Source organism: Fusarium keratoplasticum, chromosome 3 (assembly GCF_025433545.1).
Source record: "Fusarium keratoplasticum isolate Fu6.1 chromosome 3, whole genome shotgun sequence".
In the NCBI taxonomy this organism is placed as follows: Eukaryota; Fungi; Ascomycota; class Sordariomycetes; order Hypocreales; family Nectriaceae; genus Fusarium; species Fusarium keratoplasticum.
This window is the reverse complement of record NC_070531.1, coordinates 2,922,659-2,943,051: the sequence shown is the minus strand read 5'-3', so window position 1 is coordinate 2,943,051 and position 20,393 is coordinate 2,922,659. Positions and strand designations below refer to the sequence as shown.

Sequence of the window (20,393 nt, the reverse complement as noted above, 5' to 3'; positions counted from 1 at the left end):
TCACTTATTCCATGTCTAGTCTTCATCTCCAACTCCAGCATCGATTCTATATCGAATGCAGCCAACGTCCATATATCCTCCAACTCCCTCGTTACCCTTACCTACAAACAGTTAGCATTAATTAAATCCACAGAGGAGCCATGATTAAACTTGCATCCATCCCAGACGTTGAAAAACACCTAGGGGCATGAATCTCCGCCACTTCCCATCGGACGGTACGGTGATTGGGTGTCGCTGGCAGAGTTGCTCAGCCGTGCTCTCGACGCTGCTCTTGTGGATGTCGGCGTGGCCTTGGAAGTCGGCGGCATCGTTGCAGACAGGGTATGAGGACTCGAGGGGAGTGGCCGACTCGGTTGGTTCTTCTTCCTCCTTCTGAGTCGTTGTTGGCTCTGGATCGTCGTCGTCGTCTTCTTCTTCGATCCAATAGCTGTACTTGCCATATCCCACGTCGACATCACCCTCAGCATAGATGCCATCTTCTCCTACGAGAGCACAAACCGCAGAAACTTGACCAAAGGCACCGATACAGTCCTCGAGACAGTCGTTTTTGCCGTCCTCTCCCGTCCATTCAAAGGTATATTTGTATCCACCGCATTTGTCTTCCCGCTTGGCAAACCACGAAGACCACAGACTACGCTTCTCGTCAGCCGAAAACTGGTCCTCGCTCGTCAGTTCCTTAGAGAGTTCGTCCTTTCGCAGTATTAGTCCTGTCGGCTGGCTTCTTTGTCTCAGTGTTGATCGCAGTCTCGCCCGGTTTCCCGGTCCCCACGGAGGTTTCTCCTGGTGCTGCAGAAGAGCCAAAGGGCACCCCTTCTGAGGTATCAGCGGGGTTTTCTGGGCCTGTACCCGTCCCAACCCGCTTGCCAGTTGAAATTGAAGTATCAGGGAGGCCTTCGGAAGCCGAGCGAGTCTCTCCGGGCTTCTGAGATTCTGCCGAGGTGGCAGCAGGATCTGCACTAGATTCAAAAGACACAGGTTGAGAGGTGCCAAGAGGAGCTCCAGAAACCTTGGTGCCTGTCTCTTGCGAAGCATCTCCAGTCGTGCCCCCGGGATTAGGGGGGACAACTGACGTGCCTCCCGAAGCGTCTGAGGAATCAAAGGAGGCCACGCCCGTATTCCCTGCAGAGTTCCCAGGTTCTTTTCCAGTACCTTTTGGGTTCTCAGGGCAAACTGAGGTTTGTCCAGAGGCAGCAGAAGAACCAAAGGATGCTCCAGCAGAGGTTTCTGTTCCGTTTCCAGAACCTTGGGACTCTACTAGGTTTGAAGGAGCTCCAGTGTTGTTCGGGTTCTCAAGGGCAGCAGAAGTCTCGCCCGAAGCAGCAGACGAGTCAAAAGAAACTGCTGCAGTGCCTGTCGGACTGTTTGGTTCCTTCATCGTGCCATCTGGGTTCTCGGGACGAACCGAGGTGTGGCCAGAGCGGCGGATGAATCAAAGGATGCTACTTCAGAGGTCTCTGCTGGGACGATGAGCTGGAGGCTGCGTGAAGGTCCTGAGACTCCCGGATACTATCTCCGCTCTAGTAATATAGCTTTCCAGGTGCCTTATACGATGATCAACACTACGAATGAGATAGACTTATGACCCACAACTCCTGCGGCTCCTCCCTACTCATCCCAGTCCATGTCGACTCAACCAACAAGCTCAAGTTACAGTTCACGATTCGGGCTATGGGCTTGGGCCTTGCGTCTGATCCTACTAATCAGGATCTATCAAGTCGACGGCTAACCAATGCTAAGTCATTCGAAAAATTCAGGATTCAGTGAACAAGGTTATCATCTGATGCCCACGTCCAATGGCAGTTTCAGTTTGAGTGAGGGATTTCGCCTTGTCATGCGTTCAACTCGGAATCCTTGCCGCTGGCATAGCCTACCAAGTCCAGCAATGTTCGGCACAAAAGTTTCTACTCTTGTCTTTGAGCATGTTGGTTTTAAAATTCGCCAGGGACGGGATGGATCCCACGGTTGCGGCTGATCCCGTTGACGCAGGGGATCCCTGCCTGGTTCTGACAACACGATGCTCCCTATTATCCACTGTCAACCATGTTTTCGGTGTGTGGCTTCGGCTCCGGGCTATGCAGCAGGGCTTTGAAAGTTTAAATGACATATCGAAGCGACTGAGCCGTCAACTCCGCCATGCCATGGATCTTGACCCATGTTTACTCCGTGCTCGTGTGACCCCTGGTGGCATCTTTGGTCACTGGTTGGCCAGCAAAAGGCTCCAAGAGCTTTGTTCAGATGGTTTGATATTTCTTGTCAAGATCCTCGTCCCCAGAGTGTTTGCTCCTTTCCGTAGGATCAACTTGTGACACATTTTTTATGGTACCACGTGGGGACGGATCGACGGATCCTACCAAGAGTAAAGAGTTTTCAAATCGCATACGATCCTTCAACCTTCCCGAATTGATTATACTAGTAGTTTTGTCTTCACAGCCCTTCTATTTCTGCACAGAAGGGTAACCTTCACATAACAACTGCTAGCCCATTGGTGATACGAAGCTATACTCTCAAGATAAACCGTTGGAACACAGCTAGGATTCTTCACACAAAGACAATAGGGACTTTCAATTCAGTTCAAAATGCGTTTTCAAGTAGACGAAATCAACGACCTGGGGACAAGTCATCATGCTAACTAAAAGAACATACCGCGAAGACACTGTTTCACTTGGCTGTGCTGTTGCCGCAACCCGGGCAAGTCACTCATGCATGGTCTGAGAACAAAAGGTCTGGGAACCTTCCTAGACGGTAGTACCACACATCAGATCATGCATCTTGGTGGGCCTTGGGTCTAGGATCTGGCCGGAAATGAAGCCTGTTGATCATCGAGTTGGCCAGGGACTCCACAAATAGAGTTAATTTCTGTGCAACTACGGGGCTGAGCGCATTCACGGGCCAACAGCATACATGATCGAGGTCCTGTTATTATTCACGGTTCTGATCCGGTCGAGTATGAAAGATTCGGGGATGATAGATACAATATAAACAGTCGATTAGCTTTGCCTCTTCGTTTTCACTGCTCCGGTCCCGTTTACCCGCGTTTCTCTTCCCCAACCGCCGTCCTCTCCTTAGCAGTTCTTGGCTCTTGCTTGTATACATTCATTCTTCCCACACTCATTCGCATGCGCACACTTCAGAAGCTCAAGGAGGACTTCAAGATGAAGAACCGACACCCGGAAAAGTTCGCACAAGGCTATTCAGGAGGGTGGCACTACAGGCAACGCATGGATTGGAGGAAGATGGTTGCCCAGAACCCTCTAGGCTAGCCCTGCATGGATGGTGCCACGGGTACCACGCTCTTCGAGCTGGACGTGATTCACATCTGCTCAGTCAATTTCCAGTCCAAATCCATAAACGCTGGTTCTCCGGTTGGTGCCCAGATCACAAGAGACGAGACTAAGATAGGATCCTTCGATGCCAGCGTTTCCAACACTTTTGTGCACGAGTTTACCCATTGGCATGGCTCCGCGAATAGTGGGGATGGGACTGAAAGGACAGTAACCCGTGAGTGTACCCTTATCCCTATCCTGATGGGCGATGCTAACCAGGTTCCTCGCCCGTCAAGTCATTCACCAACAGAGTCTTAACAAAGACGGAAAGTGGGTGTACAAGGAAAAGGACGGCCAGAGTGTATACAGGAGTCGCAAGCACTCTGAGAAAACCCGAAAGAAGAATAAGCTTATTGAGGACGTGACTTGTAAGTTCCGCGTGGCGGTGTTTGGGGATATACAAGATTGGACTAACCATCTGACAACAATAGATGGATACAAGGACGTTTCTAACCTAGCCAAGACACACGACAACGGTAACGGTGGACCTGAATACGCCACAGAGACAGCCAAAGCATATGCCTTCTTTGCTATGATGTCGTAAGTGATGGTCCTCTGCAACATTTGATCCATGCTGACTCTTGGGGTTTCCCCCTACAGAATAATGGATGGAGCTGACTGGGCTAAAGACGGCATAGCAAGGAAGGTGTTCTACAAGAAGGCTCCATCGATGCCTGTGAAGCTCCGGGTCTAGGTCTGTCCTGGCGATCTAAGAAGTGATTTTTGACAGGTTCCGTAAATTCTGCTCTCAAAGTGTTGCGTTATGGAGCAGTCCTAAATGTACCAATGCCTTTTACTGTGTCAACTACCCAGACCCGAAACATTGTCCAGGCCTCCACGCCTGAACAACACCCTAACTACTCAATTTATATCCCGCTATAGAGTCACATGAGGTAGAATAGTCCATTCAACTATAGGGCAAGCCAGGCTATGCATTGCCGATCTCGAATCAAGCCAATGCTAGCTCACCAGCCGTAAGATGACGTAGGTGGTGCTATCATGCAGCCTCAAGAAACCATTATCACGAGGAATACGAGCCAACAATAAGCGTGATGCCTAGAGACAAGGAATATCAATTTCCGTTTCTGCAGTAATGTTTGCATATTTGTGCCGTTCTCCCGTTAGAGGGTTCATATAATAGCCTCCTAATCCCCCTTCTGAGTACTGGACGCAGCGTAATCGTGTTTACCTCCCCAGTCTCACTTTTAACGCCATTCTTTCCAACATTTCGCCCACTTGCCAAGGAACGGCCAGATGCGAGCATCAAATTTCAAGTGCAGAGAGACACACAGTGCTCAAATATCAACCAAGACTTAGCCCACCATGACGTCGTCCGACTCAAGCCGTCGCTTTCAGATTGATCGAGGGGCATTCTCTAAGCACTACGATGTCAAATCAACCTCCGGAGATGCTTCATTTTACGTCGACGTCTCCTCTTTCACTCCAGGAAAACCAGACCTTACAGTCCATCGAGGAGCGAGCAAGATAGGCCCGGTCGTTGCGGCATGCCATCTTCCCAAGTTCTCGGGAGATTTGAAAATCGGACTCGCCGGTCCTGCTGGACCAGACTCTATGGCCTGGGAAGACATCACCAGAGAGTCAGTTCTCAAGGCCTCCGAGTACCGCTGGCAAACAGCCATCCCGGATATTGCAACCTCTGAGAACAGAATACTGTTTTGGAAGAGGACTCACTCGGTTGGCGTATCCGGAATGTCGCCGTCGAGTCTAAGTGTCCGGAACTTTAAGCTCGTTGATGGACAGACAGATGAGATCCTCGCCGTCTTCACTAGCGACCGGACATTGTCGGGGTGTGGAGTTTTAGAAATTCGAGCAAACCACGGGGAGCAGTTTGACGTGTCGGTTTTGATTAGCTGCATAGGACTGTACGAGAAGGCCAAACGTCGAAGTAGACGCTCTAGTGCTGGTGGTGGTGGTGGAGGAGGAGGCGGGTGAACTACCGATACTTATCTCGGTGTAGGACTGTGGGAGCAGACTCGAATTTGGCACAGCACATAGTAATGATACCGCAAGGGATTTCCATTAAATAGCAATTTATTCTATATTTTATCTGGCAAGAACGCAGTAAGAAGACTTTTTTATAATCAGGTTGTTGCCATATGTGTTATCTATCTTGTCAATCCTTTGAAAAGTCTACAGACTTGAAGCTAGGCATGTGTTGATTTTCCCACTCTACATTCTCTTTCGAAAAGAGGAAATCTTTAGTAACCCATGAGGGGTGAAATTAAATCACTCCTTGTTCCTGGGCACTGGTGTTGTTGAATTAGTTATGAACGTGGAAAAACCTCCACCCAAAAAGCCATACCCTAGGTGGGCCATGAATCGTGGCCCACGATTCGGTCCGAAATGGAAACGATGCCAAACTCAAGCCCTATAAGAACTTCATTTTGGTACAAGTACGCTCGGTGTTATGCGGTACTGGTTTAAAGCTACACTCCATAATCCTGTAATCATGTCCCTCTGAAAGCAAAGAGTGTGGGTGGTTGACGCGCGCCAACTTTGTCGATAGCGTCGAACCTATGTAAATTGTAGAAAGACTCTACGAAACTATAAGCATTTTGCTTTGAAATTTTCTTCCATTCATTCAGTGTCATTCTGTCATAAGCCTAAAGGCATGCTCATGAGAATTTGTTACGAGAGGCCTTATCAGTGGCATGCCAAGGAGCGAAGTTGGCGGGCCAAGTATCCGGTTCCAGAGGAAGCAACAATATCACGCACACGATCCGGGGATCCCGGGCTTTCTTCCAAAATATGAGTGGTTTTTACCCAGCACTCTTGGCAATAAAAACAGGTGAGACGGGCCTGAGGAGAAGCGAAGGATGGACACCCTAGCTCGCTGACAGTGAGCTTGTTGGTTGCTCAAGGAACAACGCTATGGTAGCTGGTGATTAGTCGGGGCTGGCTTGACTACTACTTCCCAGGCAGGGCAGAAGGTGTCTTTGGTATTAACTCTAGATAAGAAATATATGAAACATATCTGATGGAACTCTGATGCTTTTGCAACTTGAACCTTTCTTCACCTTCTCAGTTTCATCCAACTGCGAACCTGAAGTGTGGCGGACCTCGCTTCACCAAATGAGCATCAAGCCCCGATAGCCGATGAAACACTGACGGTACAGATGCTTGGCTTCTCTCATCACGACCGACGCTGGAAAGAAAAGGCTATTTCCGCATCCATGTACGGACAATGGCCTCAAAAAGGGCAACAACTACCGTGGTTGTCTACCAAATCATGCCATCTCTGCGGCACTCAAGCTCTCGGTGGGCCACTCAATGGTAGCACGTCAACCGTCACAGCCCGGTTTCGGCCGGCTAAACAGGGATCTAATCTTATCAATCTAACCCTCGGGCGCTTGGTAACATCATCATGGGATCAAAGACCCCTTCCCCCCTCCTCTGCTTAGCGCGGCCGCCTCCGCCTCGTGCCCGCTTTGTTCGCTAGCGAAGAGCTTCTCTCCTCCAAGTGTTTTGGTGTGAGGCGCCAACCGCAGCCTGTGGCCATTAACTCCTTGCTCCCCCCCTCACTCCTTCTCTCCGGCTTTCTCCTTCTTTTCCATGTGACGAGCCTTTGTACAATATAAGGCTGTTCCCTTCTGCCCATATCGCATAGAGATATCGGCATCGTTCCTTTCGAAACACATTCGGCCGAAACCTCGACCATGAAGTTTGCGCACGCCATCGCCGGCTTCGCTGCCACGGCGAATGCCTTCAACCCGTCTGAGTGGTTTGCCGACAACGACCATGTCGACGTCAGCGCCCCTCACAGAATCCCGTCGGTCCACGAGTCGGTCGTCATGGCTCGTCGCATCCTCGCCCTGACCAAGCTTGCGACGCTCTCGACCGTCTTCCCCGGCGACCACGGCCTCGAGGCCAAGACCCTCCCCGAGGGACTCGGAGGCGTGCCCATTGGCATGATGGATTACGTCGCGGACTGCGAGGACGAAGGCAACCCGACCATCCTCGAGATTAAGATCGCAACCACTTTCCGAAACGTCCGAGCCGGATCCAATATTACCCTGTCTATGAACTGGGTTCCGCCGTATCCGCCTACCAAGCGAATTTCCTTCCTCTCCCGGCTTTCGGCCTACATCCCGTTCATCTCGACCTCCGAGTACAACACCCGATCCGAGGCGTCCTCCTCGGCCCCGGACACGGTGCCCTACTCGGCGGCCAACCTGCCGCGGTTCGCCCTCTTTGGCTACCTCGAGCCCATCGAGACGAACCCCGTGTCGGCCGTCAAGCTCGCCGCGTGCTTCACCAGCAGACACCCGGATGCCAAGTACTGGCTGCCGGGCAACGTTATCCACGAGAGCTCCTGGTCTCGCCTGGTAGTGACCAAGATATACTGGGTTGGGGGATTCGGCGACCGTGCGAGGATTGGGTGGCTTCCCCTCGACGAATGGAAGAGCGTCACCAGAGACGAGTGGGAGTCCATCAAGCTGCCCGGCGAGGAGAGGGGCTGGAGCGAGTGGTCAGTCAGTCCTGCGGGGGAGCTGTAATGGCATGACAGCCTGATGCATACTACGTACCTGGCTACATGACTTATCCTTTTGGGTTGGGAATTGGGTGATATTTGGGGCGGCATCATTCTTTTTGCATACGAACTAACTGGACAGATTGGATACGACAATCTTGACCGCATGGGAGGAGTTGATTTCTAGTTTGTTGCGTTACGGAACGGCAGAGATCTCTCGGGACGACAATAGTCCTCTTCTGCACAGCATATGTTTGTCTCTCTGCGAAGCGGCAACCTGCAGCCATCTTCAAGGCATGTTCCTTGAGAAGATGAGCAGATAACCGAAGTAGCCCGCTTTTTCAATATACATTGTTTCACCTGCTGGTCCGCTGTGCTGCTGTCCAAAGTGAGCTGTGTTTGTGACGGGCCAAGGCTGTCACAGACATTTGGATCCATCCATCCCAAGCATGTCCCAGATAAGACACATCCGAACAAAGATCCATGTCGGGGGGCACGGGTACCGAGGGAGGAAGAAGCTTGGAAACGTCCGTGTCGCTGTGCTTGGCACCGCGTGGCGTGGTCACCAGTCACCTGCCCAAGATCGACCCTTTCTCTTCTTCTGGTGAGATAGAGACAAAGTCCGTGGCTCGTTACAGAGAGTGACACGCTTGCTTGCTTGCTTGCTCACCGTAGCTCGGACCTCGCTCGCCCTCAGAATGGGTGACATGTTGTGTTACTGTCGCAGCTGCACAGCTTGGGCGGAGTGATCCGGCACTCTGCGACCGGCCTGCGGACGATCCGATTCCCTGCGTCCAGGCGAGCGAGTTTCCCTGGGGGCTGCCAACGTGAGGAGTTCAGTTGAATGGGGGCAGGGTGTGTCCGGCTTCCCGTTTCGTGCATGGGTGTTCCGAAAGATCTACCAAGGGGGACGACTAATTAACGCTACTCACAGTGTGACGGAATACAGTAGACGAGGTAACTTATGGAGATGCCGGGGGACAGTTGCAGCTCGACTCAACTCTCAACTCAACTCGGCGTCTTGGACTTGTTCTGCCCCACGACTAATTAGGAAGCTCTCGGAATATAGCTGTTGAGACGACAATGGATCCGAGCTTCTGTGTTGCGTACTGTAGGTACTTTCTGCTGGGGAACTCAATTAGCCTGTCGGCGGGGAAAGGAACTCGGCCGGCCCAGGAGATGATGCCGACGGCGGTCTACTATTAGCCTCCGTGAATTCCGAGTAACAACGGAAAACAAGCAAGCGATGACAGTAGTTTTTCACATGAAGCTCCAGTTTCCGCCGCGTGATGGAGGATGGTGATGATGTCTTGCCCCGGACGTGGGCCGACCGACGACATCATCATCAACTTCTCCGCATGGGATGGGATGGGATGGATGCTGCACACCGCAACGCAACGCAGCGCAGCGCAGGACGCAAACGCAGGGCTCAAGCCAAGCGAAGCGAACAAAGCCAAGCGCGGTTATCGCGAGCCAACAGCAGCGAGAAATCAATCAAACAAGCAAGCAAGCAAGCAACATCACGAAAACCCCATGATCTGCTCCCTCATGATTGACCCGGAATCGCCCAATCCACCCCAGAAGATAGCGTTATTGGCCCATGGCCCCGATAATAGGTTCCGCTGCCCGCTGGGGCGGCGCGCCGACCGGGGGCTTGCAGTGGCGCACGCTTATTGCTTCGCTCCCTCTTGTTGTTGACCCCCCCGGAAGTCCAAATGCCCAGAGCCAGCTCGCTGGAGAAGGGGGGGAGCAAGGGGGAGGGAACTGCGTGGGATGTGGATGGGTGGCACACACCGCGGCGCGGCCGCTGCTGTTAGGCGGTTCTGGATTGGGGACTATCGGTCGATTCTCTGGCTGACTAGTTATCGATGGGACGTGATAGAGAGAGACGACGGATGGATGGAGGATGGCTAATGGACATCAATGTCCAGTGTTGCTCTTTTCTTTTGCCGCGGGTTTTGGAGAGAGGAGGGGGAAGAGCTGATGGAACGCACGAGCGAATATTGAAGTCGGCTCCTTGATCCGGATTGGATGCCGTAAGGAATAAGCTGAGAAATGATGGCTGAATGGGTTGCTGGCTGGATCGGAGTAGCTGTCATGTCCCGCAGACATGGATCGCACAAAGGACCGAGACAAGCGTCGATGGAGCAGCGTCAAGAAGCGTCATTGCGCTCAGCCTCAACACTGCGAAACCGAACATGTGTCTATTAACATGTTGGGCGTCTCCGGGCCGGGTTGAAGTACGAGTTGGTCATGTCGTTGACGAGAATTGTTGACTCTCTCTCAGCCGGGGTCGCCTCTACATGCGCAGCACATCTGCACACCACCCCAAGGTAAACGCACATTCCACGAGGGAAAATGCTCCTTGCGATCTTGGTCGGCGATTAGAGTGTGTGTTGTGTCTCTCTAAGCGGGGTTGCAGATGCAGATGGATGGATGGCTACAGTACCTGGGTATTGTTGTAGAAGTTACTTTGGCCCTGCAAGCCCGTAGGTATCATCAACTGCAAAGACGTTTTCTCGTTCGGGCATACACGACTGTGAAAACTTTGTCAAGACGCACATACTGGACCATTCCGATTCGCTTCATCGTGTTGCAAACAAACAATAGCCTGCGAAAAGAGGAAAAAAGGCAAGGCACAGTGCAGCGCAGCGCCGTGCAGTGCGTCCAACTGCCTGTTGTGTTGTGAAGCCCTGCGCTTCGCTGCCCGGGCCCGGGTCCATCCCCATCCATCCAACCACGATCCATCTTTAGCACGATTCGTCGCCACCGAGCGCGCCGGCCCCCCCCCAGGATTATCCCCCCCAATCATCCCGGACCCAAATCCCAAGTCCCCTAATAAAGCTCAGGTAATGGAATTGGATCCCCAATCCCAACCCCCGTCGGTCCCCGTAGCCTGTAGCCCGTCGCCCGCAGCAGGCCGTCACGGTTAAAACGACTCAAGGGACCGATTTCTGGCAGGCGATAGAGAAGTATCTCAAACCGAGAGACGGATCAGAACCCGGACTTTGGACACGCTTCAGGTATCGGGTACAGTCCCCATCGGCTGCTATTCACCGAGAAACAGCGGCTGATCGGATCGCACCGCCCACTCCCGCCAGTACCCTCTACCTTCAGCTCGTCCTCGTCTGCGCCCACACGGTTCAGGTTCACCCACCCCCCTCCCTAGGTCTCCGTCCCCATATTTCCTCCCATCAGAGCCTTTTACCTTGCCTTGCCTCACCTCAGACGCTCAGGCTTGCCTTGTGCCTCGCCCCGTCGACCCCATTCCCATCTCATAATCCAATCCATGTCGCCGCTCTCGGTCGGGGTTCCGTGCCGTTTGTGTGCTGCTCGCCTTTAGTATATTCCTCTTTTGTGCCGTACATACTCTTCCTCGCATCTGCATCACACGAGGGCATTCGCGCCCCCCTCCTCTCCCTTCGACCCCATTATCTCGACGACGACGACAGCGCTCGCGATAGACGAGACAACATATAAACGCATCGCACCCGCGACCGACTCACTCACGGATATCGGCATCACGTTGATTGCTCCCTCGCTTGCATCGGATTGCGCGGCCGAGCTACCGGCTTCAGCTCACGAGTCACTCACCACGACGCGATCGAGGCTTTGAACCCTATCGGGCGACATTTTGACGCCGAGCGGATCATATCGCCCTCTTACCTCAGCACCAACTTCGCAGGACACCGCGGCCTCATCTCGAGCGATCGCGTTGCCCTGTGACTTATAAACTTCCACCTCAACCACCATTCAACACATCGAATACCTAGATCTTCCGGAATGGCGCCTCCGCCCCCGACCCAGCAATGACCTCGCGGACCCCCATGGGCGTCCAGCCGCGGCCGCCTCAGCGCTCCGTGAGCTCTTCATCGCTACCCGTTCAGCGCCCTCCCAATCAGCGCACGTTATCCGGGCAGCAGCACCAGTTCTTGCCAGCCTCGCCCGTCCGGAAAGACTCGTCCTTCATCGACCTCACCGGCGATTCCACCGATGCCACCCCTAATCGCTACAACACAACCCCAAGACGAGGCGGCTCACGCCTCCGCCTTGAGCTATCTCACGATGCCGCCGTCGGCCCTATACCCGCTACCGAATCTCCCCAGAGCCTCACCCCTTCACGCCTACCGACCAACATCGACCCCTTCTCGACTGCTGCCGTCAGCCCAGCAGCCAGCAACAGCGCCAGCTCGACTATGATGCCGATGCCGACGCGCCGCCCACCCCCAACACAGCCCAGATCCGCCCCCCGAATAACCACAGCCACGCCTGCGCCGGCGAAGAAGGATACCCGACCGAAGCCGTACACGGTCGAAGTGCCTCCTCTCGCCCCGCGATACCTGACAACGAACCGATCCGATGTTCCCGGCCGAACTCCAGTAGACCCCTTCAGCAAGGGACTCAACTCAGGATACGCCGATTTCTTCCCGTGGAATGGATCGCATCACGAAGACGAGTGGAGCAGCGACGCCATCACGAAGGGTACGTGGGACAAGGTCAACTTGAACGTTGCCGAGACGTCGTCCGCGAAGCTGGCCATTTTCCCAGCCTTGAAGCAAAAGTCAGGCTTCAATGCTCTTTCCACAATTTTCATGGGCGTCTTGACTCAGCGCAGGCACCGTGGTCAGATCACCGCGCCCTCAACGTTCAAGCCGCCTCCGCGAGTGACCCTTACCGATACGAAGAGAGAGGTCTGGCTCAAAGACCTGGCGAACCCTGCGATCTCCCTGCGACGTCTCAGCCGGACGATTCCCCACGGAATCCGCGGCAGAACCCTGCTTGACCAGTGCCTGAACAAGAACGTCCCTGCCGAGAGGGCTGTCTGGTTGGCCAAGTGCGTCGGCGCCAACGAGATAAGAGCTTTCAAGAGAAAGGGGGTGAATGGAGCTTTTGTCATGGGGGGTGAGCTGAAGTGGGCTCGAGACTGGACCGGCCTTGTTGAGCAGTTTGTCGATTCTGTTGTGAATGGGTTCGGCGAGATCGACTGGAAGAACAGAGTTACATATGCGTAAGTTATCTGCTTCTGTTCCAAAGGCCCAATTACTGACTAGTTCACAGCATCCGTCTGGCAACAAACCTGTATTCCGAACAGTTGCTAGACAGAGATCATTACCTAGACTGGGTTGTTTCGGGCGTTGAAAATAGCCCTCAGTCTAAAATTCCCATGTGGATTCTAATAGCCCAGATATACTGGAAGGATCTTCTCAGATCTCGCAAGTATGGCCGACGACTTGTATTTGCACTTCTCAGCCATCTCCATGTGGTAAGTTTTATCGCCCTCACTGATTCAGTCGCCATATCTGATGTGCGCCAGATACACAATGACCCTGATCAAGACCTTCTTGTACAACTCTCGAGCAGACTATCGTCTCTGCTCGGCTCCTTGGTTAGAAATAACCCAGAAAGCTTCATTTACCCCAGTGCTTGGTCTAGGTACCGGGACACACTCCAGGCTGCTCTCGGCCCAGACCACGAAGCAACCCAAACGGCTATACAAACGATTCATTCACGCAACTCACGACTCCTTGTGTCCAGTACCGCCTCACCCCCGGCTGGCCGGAATCAATTGGTCAAGCTGCTTGACGCTGCGCTCAAGGGACCGGTTGACAACTTGACGGCAAACTGCTGGGCAACGAGCGAGAACAAGCCGCTCATCATGAAGACGGTTGTGGAGTGGGCGACCTCATTTCACCGCCCAGGCCTCGCCAAGGTCTTTGTTGCGGCGCGACTTATCCGACAATGGAGCCAGTTCCGCGTGAACCCGACAACACCAATTCTCGAGATTTTGGATGGAGTTGCGATTCACGACAAGACGCGGAAGCAACTGGTATATCACCTTGTGACAGAGCTCGTTCGAACCGGCCACTTTTCCGTTTCTCAGTACATGCAATGGACGATTGCCCGCGGTGGCTACCACGACGAGGCGGACATTGATCCAGTGGAGGGCCCTTGTTCAAGCCGACTGCTCGTCGAGTTGCCAGTCCATGCTTTGTCTCAGAAGAAGAGGGGCGAGAGAGGAAACCTGCTGAGAAGAGCTGGAAACTATTCAGTTATCGACGAGGAGCAGGACATTGCGAACGCCATCAAATACGTCAAACATACCCTTGGTCTCCCACTGGCTCCTGGCGATCCTCTATCTGAGAAGAAGCCAATGTCTCTCAAGAAGTTGTTGCAGCGGATAGGAAGCAGCAGTAATGCCCTCAGGAGCTGCATTGGCGCACACCTGCGCGACTATCTAATCAACCAGCTATCCGCCAAAACACACCCTCCCTTGTCTTTGGCGATGTACACCTCTATCCGTGGCATTATGGAGACGGCTGAAGACTTTACCATGTTGTCAGACATCCTCGGAGCTTGTTCCAAGACGGCAGATGCTGATGTCCTGGCATCCTGCGCTGACACTATCAGCTCAAACTTACAGATATTCTTTGCTCTGGGTAGCGCAGATGACTTGTTTAATAGCTTAATCGAGCGCCTAAAGTCGATCAACGAGGAGCAGGGGATTGTACACCGACCACTGCTCGCTGCCCTCTCCAGCCTTGCTCAACGGATGACGGGCCACGAAGAAATGGCCAGCGAGCTTCACCGAGAGTTGCTCCAGTGCGATCGAAACAACGCCATCGACGCCTGCTCGCCTGTGTCGGATATCATGTCTGCCCCTGCTCAACATGCCGAGAGCGAAATGGCGGAGGAAATAGAGAAGCTCCTGGCTAGCGGCACACGATTGGACCCTCCTACGATGAATCGACTATTTAGGACTATCATTCCTCGGCTTGAGCGAGGATGGGCGAAGAAGGACGAGACGCGACGAGTGTTTGGCATGCTGCTTGCTAGGATACGGGGATTTGACGCTCAGCACTTTGACAAGCTCATGACGGACTGGACGAGCCATATTCGGTCCCTTCAAAACCGGCCGCTCCTTTCGGACCTGTTCCCTCTTCTCGTAAGTTCGGGCTGCCTGGCAATGCCAATCATCATGAGCACAGCTAGCCCGCCATCTGCGAGCATGCAGAACGTGTCCCCGGAGACGGTTGCAACTCAGCATGGGTCCGCCACCTATCTGCAGGAGCTTCTGCAGCTTGTCATTACTTCGCTACCGACTGCGACGGGCCTTTCTCCCGAGGAAAGCTATCGATTCCGCACCGAGCAAAAATGCGCCAAGTTCGAGCAACCCAAGGGCCTCCTGAATCTCGTTCGCAATGCCCTCTTGGAGTACTCTGCCCTCAGAAGCCACGGCAACGGGGTCGAACTTCCACTCGACAACACTTCATGCCAAGAGAGCCTCCTCGAGACACTGCGTACTCTCGTACTGGTGGATTCGACTGCAGTATCTAACGCCCTAAGCATCAAGTCGTTACCAGCCGAAGCTGTCGGTATTGTGCGCAAAGTAACGACCAAGCTCTTGATCCCAGGAGACCCTGGCGAGACGCAAATCTCATTTGACCAGATCCTACAAATCGCAAATGAGCTGACGCTGCCTTTCTGTCAACTCAAGCTGAACCTGGACTTGGCCATGCCTCAGCCGAACTCGAACGAAGTCTCCGACCAAAGCTCGTCCCGCTTCGAACTCTTTGCCAAGTCTATGGAACGGGCAATCGAGGCGGGCAACATCATGTGGACAAGCCTTTTGCCTTGCCTGAGCGACGACATCACTCAGCACCTCAAGAGCCAAGCTCAGGCTGGATTCCTCGACCTGATTCCTTCGCTCAAGTTCCCTAGTTCTACCGAGACGGGATCGAGGCAGCCTATTCACATGGCTGAGAATCTGTTGGGCGTCGTTGAGGCCATCATTTCGGGCCAAGCTCCTCCCAAGATGGCGCAGCTCTCTCTGGGCATGGTGGACAAACTGACAGACTTGTGGGAGATTATTGCAGCAGGACCCCAGGAGCGATCCAACATCCACGCAGATGTCTTGGAGCACTGGTTGCCTGCTATCCTGCGCTTCATCACCCTCCACAGCTTATCTTCGGAGCCTCCGTCAGCGCCTCTACCAACAGCCACCGCTACGCGACCTCCCATGCCAGCCGTTCACGATATCCGAGCACGTATCATCCTCGTCCTCTGTGGTCTACTACTCGAGCTAGAACAACTGCCAGCTGCCACAATCGGCTCGCTTCCTCAACAAGTCTTCGACATTGCCATTCTCCTGGTTGACGCACTTCCGGAAGACCTGCGAGTCAACTGCGCCAAAGCCATCCTTCTTACACCGGGCGGCCTCCCTCATCCTGGGACCTCGTCCGACCCGCGGTTGTATTACCTCTTCAGCTCACCTCAGCCAGCAGCATCAGACAATCTGATGCTGTCACACCGAGAGAAGGCGGCGTCACCGCACAGCGCCGTCGCCCGTGGCATGGGTGCTCAGTACGGCATTGGGCCTGCGGTCCAGGAGCGACTCAGTCCTTTTGTTCTTCGACGATGGGAGGTGCTTAGTGAGCCAACTCCTAACGTGGGCGAGAACGATACTAGCCTGAGCCTTGGTCTTTTCGAAGCCATCAAGATCCAGTGAGGCGCCCCAACTACTCGACTTGTGTATCTCTTGGCACACCTGTCACAACATTACTATCATACATTATACATTACATACTCACCCTCACCCTCACACACACACACCTCATACTCTTTGGGAGCTCTGACTGGCCTGGACTTTTTCTTTTATCTTTACTCTCACGGCTATACCCTTTGTACGGAACTCAACGTATGTTTGACCAGAAACCAAGCGATACCATGCACCGCGAGAAAGGTGGGGGGGGGACTGCAAAGACGGATATATCACTTTTTCTTTATTATGTTACATGGGCGGTCGGCGGCTAAACGGGCATGGTACATTGGGGTTTCATCGTTTGTTTCAGGGGCAACAAGGCTTTATCATCTCGTTTTCTACACGGCATCAAACTCTCTATTGTCTCTTTTTTACTTTTCCTCTTTTGTTGTTGTTATTTCTTGCATGGCGCTGCGCACAAAGAAGGGGGGGGCGGTCGGTGAACGGGGGGGGGAACGGACAATGTTGAAGAAACAGAAACACACGCACGAAAGAAAAAAACCACTTGCATGTTGTGTATGAAACGGGAATCGGATATGGGTGTTTTTTTATGTGTGTTCTGGGCCTCTACATACGACAAAATGCGTATGAGCGTGGTTGTTGTTCGTGGCACATCACTCGTGATAGATGGGTAAAGAGGACGAATGAGAAATTCAATTGGTTCAAAGAAATGACCCGCTAATGGCCTTGTGATACTGTAATGTCGTCGTCAGAGGCGGGTTATTTCAGCTACTATCGTTCTCAGGGGCTTTTCCCTTTGCCTTTTTTTTTTTTCGTATTTCCCGAAGCGGTAAAAATGTCGCGTGGCTGGCCCGGCGCGGAAGTGGAGCTTTTTCATCCGCCGGGTGGCGGCTCCGAAAAGTTGAACCTCGAACCCGGAGTAACCGGCCCGGTACACGGGTCGGAGACGGGAAGGGGAGATTGATATTGGTTTCTCTTAAAGCCCCTTTTTAATTGTTGAAGCTCCTTGATACTTCCTTCGAAACCGCTACCCTTATGCAGTGACACCACCGGCAAACTTGGAACTCAACTCGAGCCACCTTCACCGTGTGCATCTGAGCAGTTACTGTATCTACTCAGGGCCGGCAACACTTCCCTTGAGCAGTAGAATGCAAACAAACATGCAACTTATAGGAACGACAAGCCCCTGCCCTATTCGTCACTCAAGTAGCTCTGGCAATACACACCACTCAACGTGAAAGCAAACATATAGGAATGCGCTCAGCATGGCCGCCCAGTAGTCTTACATTAAAATTCAAACATACGTAGAAGAGAACATGCATTAAATACGAGACGCCATGCAGCATGAAGAAAAGCCAACGTTGAACCGAGCGAAGCAAGATCCCCACCCCCCCCTTCTCCTCCAGCTCTGAGATGTGTCCATTAAGCCTCTTAACCAAACGCAATGATGCGGTAGTTAAACATTTCTTCAAGTCAATTTTAGTCCTCGTCAAAGATCTGCAGCGTGTTTTGCAGGATCGTGTCGATCGCCTTGATCTGCCAGCCTGCGTCGGCGATGGCGGTGCTTGGGTCAGTTCCCATGAGTGTGGGGCCGAAGATAACGGCCAGGTTGTGAGAGTTCATGCGGTTGTTGTGGCAGTTGTCCATGACACGCCAGAGGTGAAGGGTGAGGGCGCGGAGGGTGGCGTAGTTGGGGTCAGGTAGGCTGTTGATGATGGCGTGGAGGGAGTCACGTCGAACAGTGTCATCGTCGTGTTCTAGGAACAGTGTTAGTATACTTCGTTCAGTGATAAAGTACAGGTAAACTCACTGGCTGCCGCGATGAAGCTGTCGTGATGCTCGAGTGTCAGGAGGGGATCAGGAAGATCACGGAAGAACTGCTTCAACAGGCCGGTGACGCTGTTGACATCGTGATAAAAGTTCTCGGGGTTCCTAAAGTCGAGAGCCGGGCTAGAGGACTCTGCTTCATAGTCAGCCCCGTTCTCACCTCTCAGTCTACTAGACATACCTGTGTCAAACATGTTCTTGAGCTTTTGTATGTGAGCCATGGAGCCCGACTGTCGGTAGATGCCTTCCACGTTAAGGCCGTACAGATCAACTGCTTGAATGCACTGGTAAACCACCATCGGAACCGCTAGGCCGTCACGTTCATACAGACGGCTCAAGGGGAGTCCAAACATGGGCTTTGATGGTGCTGAGGCCCCACCAGGTGGCGGGTGGCCAGGGACTCCGTAAGGCGGCGGCGACCGTCCAGCAGGAGCTCCTTGACCTTGACCTTGGCCTAGGCCGACACCGCTGCCCTTGCGATCATGGGGAGCCTGGTATGGGCCGGATTGTTGAGGGGGAGACGCGTTGGGCTGGAAAGGGAGAGCACCCAGTTGAGGAGGGCCAGCTGAGCTGATAGAACCTCCATTTCCGTACCGTTGTCCAGGTGCCGGCTGACTAGGTCCTCGGCCAGTAAACTGCGGTCCTGGTCCTCCCTGCGGTGTCGGCACGTTTCCTTGGCTGAAGCTCCTGTTATGAGGCTGGGAGAAGGGACGAGGATCGTCGGTTGGTGAGAAGGGACCATCGCCACCCGTCACGCCAGTAATAGGGCCGAGGCCAAGGGTACTAGTCCTGGAGCCAGGCCCCAGAGGCTGAGGACCAGAGAAGCTTCCCTGGGATGGGGGCTGTGTCACAGCTGGTTGTTGGACTGGACCGCCTGGCTGATGATTGGAGCCCGGAGGGTTAAGCACCTACGAAACCGTTAAACAGGAGCTCTATTGACGGGCGCCGGTGACACTAACTGGGTTGCGCTCATATTTGATCTCGCCCGTATTGGCAGGCATGCTCCTGACCTGCGCAACGACATAGTCATTCAAGTCCTTCTCGTTGTCAATTGACGAAGCAGCCTGCCGCAAGCTACGCTGTGAAGTGCTGCTCTGGCCCGGACCTTGAATAGGGCTGACACTGAGGCCGTTGCTCAGCAGGAGCTTCTCGTTAAAGGAAGCTCGAGGAAGGTTAGTAACGTGAAGGGTGCGATTGGGTTGGGCCGACATACCAAACTTCTGCATCTGCATCGCCACGCCCGCATCAATCTCTCTGATGGACTCCTGTAGATTCTTGACAGCCTCTGGTCGTGTCGACGACACAAGCTGAGCCTTCTCGGTCTGCAGCGCCTGGACATGCCCCTTGTAGGTCTGGTCGGCCGCCTGAACCTTCTTTAACAGATCCTCCTCGTGCTGGGCAGCTGACTTGTGACCCTTGAGGGCGCCAAACATCTTGCCGCTCTGGCGCGCCTCTCCCATCTTTGCCTTCTCGTAGTCCTCGGCGAGGGAGTCGTACTTGGCCTTGCTCTTGCGCATGGTCTGCTCCATCTCCGAGACCTTGTTCTCGGCTGATAGGCCATTGGCCTTCCATTGCTTTCGGCTTCGCTCGGCGACGTTGGCGAGCTCAATCAGCTCATCGTGCATTCGGTGCAGCTCGTTGGCAAACTCAATGCCGTTCTCGGCCATGCGGTCGTGGGTGCTGGCCATGGCGTCGTAAGCGCCAGCAAAGGTGCCTTGGCGGTGGTCGGGCCGTCGCATCACCTCTTGGGTGGTGCGAGTGAGCTTCTTGAGACTGTTGGCATGATCTTCTTCGAGGCTAGATCGTTTCTTAAGGAACAGGGCGAATTCCTACGAGATAGAAGTCAGCGGGATGAATTGCGGTGGCATCGGAGGGGAGCTGGTGAGGGCGCATACCTTTGCTGAAGCTATGCTCTGCTTGAGCCGGTTCAGGAGAGTAACAACGCCAATCTATCAATGCCATCAGCATGTCATCCACAGGTCCATCGGGCCATCTTGTCCAAGCAGGTAAGGCGTACGTCGGAAGATAGAACCTCAGATACTTGCTTGAGGACCTCGGAGCTAGCTCCGGATGGGCCCGGCGCAGCGTCGCCATCAGGGCTCTGAGAAGCATCGTCAACAGCAGCACCGCCATGGTCGGACGGCGGGCCCGGAGGGCTCACGGGAGCGTTGCCCACGGACATGCTGCCAGTTCGGTCGCGCGGGATCTGGGGAGAGAAGGCGTCGGCGCCGGTCGAGTGGAATTCGTTCAT

At 53.7% G+C, this 20,393-nt stretch overlaps 5 protein-coding genes across 5 annotated transcripts; 4 read left to right on the top strand and 1 right to left on the bottom strand.

The window, feature by feature from the left end:
* Positions 1–3,266: 3,266 nt before the first annotated feature.
* Positions 3,267–4,017, top strand: NCS57_00426000 (uncharacterized protein; the record flags this gene model as incomplete). The annotated part of the gene is made up of 3 exons (XM_053054228.1): positions 3,267–3,498; positions 3,560–3,863; positions 3,924–4,017. 3 exons carry the CDS (start codon positions 3,267–3,269, stop codon positions 4,015–4,017), a joined length of 630 nt encoding a protein of 209 aa, XP_052916388.1.
* Positions 4,018–4,646: 629 nt separating this feature from the next.
* NCS57_00425900 (uncharacterized protein) lies at positions 4,647–5,276 on the top strand (the record flags this gene model as incomplete). Its single annotated transcript, XM_053054227.1, has 1 exon — positions 4,647–5,276. One exon carries the CDS (start codon positions 4,647–4,649, stop codon positions 5,274–5,276), a length of 630 nt encoding a protein of 209 aa, XP_052916387.1.
* Positions 5,277–7,000: 1,724 nt separating this feature from the next.
* NCS57_00425800 (uncharacterized protein) lies at positions 7,001–7,840 on the top strand (the record flags this gene model as incomplete). The annotated part of the gene is made up of 1 exon (XM_053054226.1): positions 7,001–7,840. One exon carries the CDS (start codon positions 7,001–7,003, stop codon positions 7,838–7,840), a length of 840 nt encoding a protein of 279 aa, XP_052916386.1.
* Positions 7,841–11,624: 3,784 nt separating this feature from the next.
* NCS57_00425700 (Mediator of RNA polymerase II transcription subunit 12) lies at positions 11,625–16,321 on the top strand (the record flags this gene model as incomplete). Its single annotated transcript, XM_053054225.1, has 3 exons — positions 11,625–12,823; positions 12,874–13,078; positions 13,130–16,321. 3 exons carry the CDS (start codon positions 11,625–11,627, stop codon positions 16,319–16,321), a joined length of 4,596 nt encoding a protein of 1,531 aa, XP_052916385.1.
* A 1,473-nt stretch (positions 16,322–17,794) lies between these two features.
* On the bottom strand, positions 17,795–20,393 carry NCS57_00425600 (uncharacterized protein; the record flags this gene model as incomplete). The annotated part of the gene is made up of 7 exons (XM_053054224.1): positions 17,795–18,072; positions 18,126–18,275; positions 18,324–19,050; positions 19,102–19,304; positions 19,356–19,971; positions 20,038–20,091; positions 20,160–20,393. 7 exons carry the CDS (start codon positions 20,391–20,393, stop codon positions 17,795–17,797), a joined length of 2,262 nt encoding a protein of 753 aa, XP_052916384.1.